The following is a 6,296-nucleotide window of genomic DNA, read 5'->3' as shown; positions in this document are numbered from 1 at the left end:
TTCTTTTAAATTCTCAATTAATTGTTTATATTGTTCATGCTTAATTGATTGTGCTTATGCCAATACTAGATTAGGGATAATTAGTATTGTTATTAATCCATTGTTTTAATCACAACGGGAGTTGGGTTTTGACGGGTTTGAATAAATCAATTAAGGGTTTGAAATTCTCCACGGAAGTAGGTAGGACGGATTATTAGGAAGTTAGGGTGCCGAACTTAATGTCTTTAATTTACATGATTCCACGGAAGTAGGTTTGATTGTTAATTAGGGAAGCCATTGACAACTCGGGAGAGATCTTTGGTATTTTATAGGGCGTACCTTTCCTTGTGAACGTATAAGTAATTGATTGGGGTAAGAATTTGTCTTGTATTGATTATGCTAGTGGTGATACTTAATTCTAGATGTTTTTATTATTTGATTTTCTCGCTTTAGTAGTATAATATTTTCAACCCTATTTTGATTGACTCGACTAGTTTTAATTCATAGTAACCAATATTGATACTACCTTCTCTGTGGGATCGACCCTGACTTACCCTACTACATAATTAGGAGGTTTAGTTAGGTATTATTTTTGTTAGGTGTACGACCGCCTATCACTCGGGGGTCAAATAATGTCGTTTGAAATTATATATGATCATTATATGTTGTCCATAAAATGGCCTGGTGGAAATGATTTTTGAGGCTAAGAAGCCGGTGTTGTACATAGGAGGGGGTTGTGTAAATGCGAGCGAGGAGCTAAGGAGGTTTGTTGAATTAACCGGTATACCCGTTGCAAGTACATTGATGGGTTTAGGAGTTTTTTCGTCGTATGATAATGATAACAACAAACGTGAAATGTCACTAGGAATGCTAGGAATGCATGGTACAACATATGCTAATTATGCAATTGATAAATCAGATTTGTTATTGGCTTTTGGGGTAAGGTTCGATGACCGAGTGACAGGAAAGATCGAGGCATTTGCGAACCGAGCCAAGATTGTCCACATTGACATCGATGCTGTGAGCTAGGAAAGAACAAGCACCCCCATGTCTCGATGCACAACGACATTAAGGTAGCATTACAACTAATCAACTATATCTTGGCACAAAGACAATAATCCGCGAAAAAGGACCATTTCTTAGAGTGGAGGAATGAGCTACACAAACTAAAACTAATTAACCATCCCACAAACAATAATGTTGTCGACGATGACACGATACAATCTCGATATGTTATCGAGGTCTTAGACGAATTAACCAAAGGTAGCGCGATTATAATCTCCATTATTGGGAAATAAATAAATCATCATATATTGGCAAATAAATTAAATAAATAGCTTACTACTCCAATCTTAATTATTGGGAAAATTATAAATCAACATTATTATTCCATAATACTTAGAGATGATTCGATGAGAGTCTTTCAATGAATAGGTTGAAGCTCTGATCATCTCCCACCATGCTAACTCTTACATATCTTCTAGAGACGCTAACACCAAACTTAGAGCCATTTCTTGCTTGGATCTTCAGCTTCCTCGTCAACTCTTCAGCATCTTCACCCGTTTTACACTCCAACCACGCAAATGCTACCATATAATGGATCGACTTGTAAGTTTATCGATCAGTTTATAAATCAACATTTTAAAAAATAAAAATACATCCTTGGTACATCGGAGTACGTAAAAAGAGTATTGATACACCTCCCCGACTAATGCAAGTATAATTGGGGAGGTATGTCAACAATTTAATTAAATATTTAACATTCTTGGAAGTTAAAACTTAGAATTGTACAAATTAGTACTTTTAAAATTAGATTAACAATAAACTCTGCAAATTTGAAACAAAAACCTAATATACCTATAAGGTAGTTTAAAATTTCTATTTACTATAGGTCAAGACTTGTTTGTCGTGTGACAATAATATTATTGAATTAATTCATTTAGATACCTGGAGTAGGATAAGTGAGCTTTCCCTTGAAGTTACAAAATTCCGGAGAAAAGTCTGGGAGGCTAACTACTTCACTGCGTAGGGCAATAGCTGTAAGCCTCTTCCAACGTAGAGCCAAGATACGGTGGCTGTAATCGAAGAGCCCCTCGGCTTCAAATAGTACAGGCACCTTTGGAGGCTTCACAAGCATATAATCCACATCATGCTCATAACTATCCGCCACGAAATGGATGATCTTTGTAGCTCGAAAAAACCCTTCTTGGCAACTTCCAATGCTCATCAAAAATAAGTGTTTGTGCATCTTTTTGGCAATCTCTTTGTCTTTTACGATAGCCCACCTTTTAACACAAAATAATAACACCCTAAATAATTAGGCCTATATTCACCTCACCTAAAATTTGCTAATCTGAAATTGTTTTTGCAGATTCTTTATTATTTGTTCTTTGAACTTACTGATTAGACTGATTAAAACTTATTTTTACTAAACTGTCATGAAATGGATGATATGTAAAGCTCGAAAAACCCTTCTTTATTATTTGCTCTTTGAAGTTCCTTATTGGAATCCGGAAGCTTAATAGCAATGAAATGACTTACCCTACTCGCGATCCAGCATGGCCGGTAGCCTTAGACAATGTAAAGAGCATAACATCATAGTCAGCTGGAGAAGTTATGGGTGTGTAGTGTGGCCAGTAGTAAGCAAGGTCATGTATAATCATCCCTTCTTCCCTCTTAAGTACCGGCTTTCGAGTTGTACCATCAGGATTATTTGGAGATGTCACCACTTCAATGTATGGACCAGATTCATCTTGGAAAGTATTAGCATCTCCTTTCCATTGATAAAGTTCTGATCTCTCTTGCTCTATTACTTCTTTGTAAAACTGTTAAAAAATATATATATATGAGATAGGTTTTATTCACTAATTTGGTCATTGGAGATGCTTTCAAATTAAATGTATGGGTAATTGAGCTAATTGGATAATCAATCAATTAGGATATAATAATCATTGTCAAACATAGCCATAGGCCCATAACCTTAATCTAATTTACAAAATCCACATATATTCAGCTGTCTGATTAGTTATAAAATAGGGATGACTCGTACTTGTTACGTTTTTCAGAAATTTTCTTATGTGCGTGGCTGGACACACCATGTCATGGGGATACTCGATCGTTCGTTAGGGATTACTCGTGATGAAAACATGCTAACCAAATGAGTAACCCCTAAATAAGTAACCTCATGTCCTGCCAATCAGACATAAAAAGTAACATACTTTTTTTATATATATATATATGGAAATTTTGACAATTACCACCTTCTGTTATGTCCATTTTAGCAATTACCACCTTCTATTTTTTTTTTTGAAAATTACCATTTTCTATTTTCAAAAACATCAAAAGTTACTATCTTCTTGCCTCCCAACTACCATATGACGTCATTTTGGGCTCCTTCTTTTCCATTCCTCCCTATTTCCCTCACATTTTCATTCCTAACTCAATTCTCATCCCCCCTTTCACTTTTTCCCCCCAAACAATCAAAACACTTCAATTCACTCCTCCAAATCAAAATTGACGAACAATTATTGGTGATTTGGGGGGAAAAAAGTGAAAGAGGAGATGAGAATCCAAATAGGAATGAGAAATGTGAGGGAAATAGGGAGGAAAGGGAAATAATGGGCCCAAAATGACATTACGTAGTAGTTGGAAGGCAAGAAGGTGGTAACTTTTGATGTTTTTGAAAATAGAAGGTGGTAATTAAAAAAAAAAAAAAGTGATAATCGCTAAAATAGTAACTGTCAAAATTTCATATATATATATATTTATGGCTTCAAAAAAAAAAGTAACATACTTTTTTAGGTAACTTATAACTATGTATCCGTCTTTCATAATAATTGCTCATTTTAATATATGGTTATAACTAAAAGTAACAGTTCAATTATTGTAAAGAAAAGGACAAATCAGTGCAACCCTTTATTTTTGGATGGACAAAATAAAACAATGCTAGCATGCATGTTGATTAATGTTTTTGAAAACAAATGTGCACAATAAAAAAATTTACCGAGTAATAGGGCTCAGCACAAACAATGGGTATGTGCTTCTTGTTACCAGTAGTCTCCTTGGCAATACAAGCCAAGGCACGAAGCGCAGCGATGAACAGTTGAGATGATCCTGTTCCTCCGATTATGTACCGGCCCTCGGTCACTGCATTTCCGACCACATGATGCACCCTATGGACGGCGTCTATGAACTCCGGCATCTGGCAGAAAAAGTCAGCATCTTCGGGGTTTGGGAAGTAGCTTATCAACTCTGATGCTTTGATATTCACCGAGCATTCATTGTCCACTTTCTTCCAATATGTATAGAACATCTTAGGGTCACCACTGTATCAATTGAGACATATATATATACATACCTTATATTAGATTACTCAACTTCAATAAATAAATTTTTACAAAAATTGGTTTTTCATAATTTTGTTAATAGACAAATAAAAGTTGTTTAGGTCATGTCATCTATTGTTGTGTTGTTGCATGAATTTTCACATTTGAAATATGAGTTTGATAGTTATGCACTTATGCATAATAACTACTAATGGATTTACATATATATGTGATAAGAAATTTATCATTATGGTTGTAACATGAATTTGTATGACTAAAAATTGATTAGTGTACGTACGTAGGTAGTGATAAGAAATTTATCATTATGATGACTAAAGATTGATTTGTGTACAATGTAGATAGTAACATTAGAAACTTTACATCTCAACTAGGGATTAGCTTATGATGCGTTCTCTTTACAAAGAGCACGTACTATATATAGTATGTAGATGAATTTTATGTGCTTACCGGTCAAGATCGATAACAACATCGGCGCCATTGGACAAATAGTTGTGATCCTTGGTTGGCACCATTATTTGCATTGCTCCATTTAATAACTTTTTTGACTCCATAAGTATGGTGATTGCTTGCTCTCTTTCCTTCTCCTCTTTTGCTCTCTCTCGATGCCTTGAGTTATAGCTCATAATACTGACTGCACGCTTTAAATTCGATCTATTTATATATGTACTACGTATAATTTGTGACTATTAATTAAATCAAAGAAATAAAATTGCCATCCCAATGACGTCGCGTACTCACCATACCCACCATGCATGATTGCAATTGCCATCCCAATCAGAGGCCGAATTATTATTTTGAGTAATTCGTTATGTATTAAACTTAATTAATAACTTATTGACTTATAAAATGTTGCTGCATAATTATTAATTTTGATTAAGTGTACTATTAAGCTAAGAGCAACTTCAATGGTAAGCTAATTAACAAATTAGCTTGTTATGCCACATAAGATTATAATAAGCTAATCTTTTTTGTAGCTAATTTCTACTCCAATGGTTAGCTAGTTGCTTGTGATCTAATTGAGTCTCAATTTGTTAATTATCTTTTTACATTTAATTTTATAAATTTATCAACATATCTTTTTGGCAAGTTTTAATTTGGTAGCTCCAATGGTTAAGCTAATAGCTAAGGAATTTTCTAAATTGCAAGCAAGTCCCTAACTACAACCATTGGAGTTGCTTTAATGAGTCATAAATCCCGACCCCTTCTAATAATGATATTTTAGGCCAAGATCCACCTGTAATAACATGACCCACCATACCCACCGCGCATGATAGCAAAACATTTTTAATCTTCACGTTTGTCAGATGTACAAGTAAGTATTAATACAAAGTACTAGTATATCTGTTGTGCGCGCAACTTTAAAATTATTTCCTGCAAAAAATTACTCCCTTAAGTGCCTCAACTTGAATTCTTCACTACTCCGTATTATTCAAATACACAACTTCAAGCGCGCAATGTTAGTATTTTATGCATAATACTTTTATTAAACATGTATAGTCATGTGGATACTTGTTAACATAAATCTTCTCAATTCTTAATATCTAGTTTTTTTTAATACCAACTACTTCGTATCTATTAGAGATATTATTAATTAAAGTTTTGTATTAATAAATTATCGCATATATTGCCTGCAAAAAAAACTATATAATTAAATATTAAAATTTGTCGAGCGGTACACGAAAGAATTATCAACACTACAGCGTATTTAGAGTAATACCCTAATACAAGTCATGTTCATAATATCAGATGATCATTTCCTGTGTCGGTAACAGGCAAACAAATATCAAGATTTCATAGCGTTGTATGGATTCACGTTGAATCAATTTTTCACAATTAAATTACACCATTATTCACGTTTGTCGTTGACGTATGACATAGTAGGTTCAAATTACAGCGTCGAAAGATCTAGACACCAATTACTATTACACAATTAAATAGCCATTGATTAGATTACAGTATTAGACTAGACAG

At 34.0% G+C, this 6,296-nt stretch overlaps 1 protein-coding gene and 1 pseudogene across 1 annotated transcript; one reads left to right on the top strand and one right to left on the bottom strand.

Moving 5' to 3' along the window:
- The first annotated feature begins 654 nt into the window (after positions 1 to 654).
- On the top strand, positions 655 to 1,277 carry LOC145602764 (acetolactate synthase 1, chloroplastic-like; annotated as a pseudogene).
- On the bottom strand, positions 1,253 to 4,918 carry LOC145602366 (tryptophan aminotransferase-related protein 1-like). The gene is made up of 5 exons (XM_081658559.1): positions 4,773 to 4,918; positions 3,983 to 4,304; positions 2,521 to 2,804; positions 1,927 to 2,264; positions 1,253 to 1,565 (listed from the first exon to the last, which is right to left on the bottom strand). The coding sequence occupies exons 1-5, from the start codon at positions 4,874 to 4,876 to the stop codon at positions 1,378 to 1,380; spliced, it is 1,236 nt and encodes a 411-aa protein (XP_081514685.1). The 5' UTR covers positions 4,877 to 4,918; the 3' UTR covers positions 1,253 to 1,377.
- Positions 4,919 to 6,296: the final 1,378 nt, after the last annotated feature.

This window comes from Chenopodium album, chromosome 21, assembly GCF_948465745.1.
Source record: "Chenopodium album chromosome 21, dcCheAlbu1.1, whole genome shotgun sequence".
In the NCBI taxonomy this organism is placed as follows: domain Eukaryota; kingdom Viridiplantae; phylum Streptophyta; class Magnoliopsida; order Caryophyllales; family Amaranthaceae; genus Chenopodium; species Chenopodium album.
This window is presented reverse-complemented; position numbering and strand designations above follow the sequence as displayed.

Excerpts from the sequence above, each read along its gene's own strand:
- LOC145602366 (XM_081658559.1), bottom strand. The coding sequence starts at position 4,876 with ATGGAGTCAAAAAAGTTATTAAATGGAGCAATGCAAATAATGGTGCCA. Across the intron at positions 4,305-4,772 it reads GTTGTTATCGATCTTGACCG|TGGTGACCCTAAGATGTTCT; the intron begins GTAAGCACATAA and ends CAATTGATACAG. Across the intron at positions 1,566-1,926 it reads GCTCACTTATCCTACTCCAG|CATTTGCGTGGTTGGAGTGT; the intron begins GTATCTAAATGA and ends ATTATATGGTAG.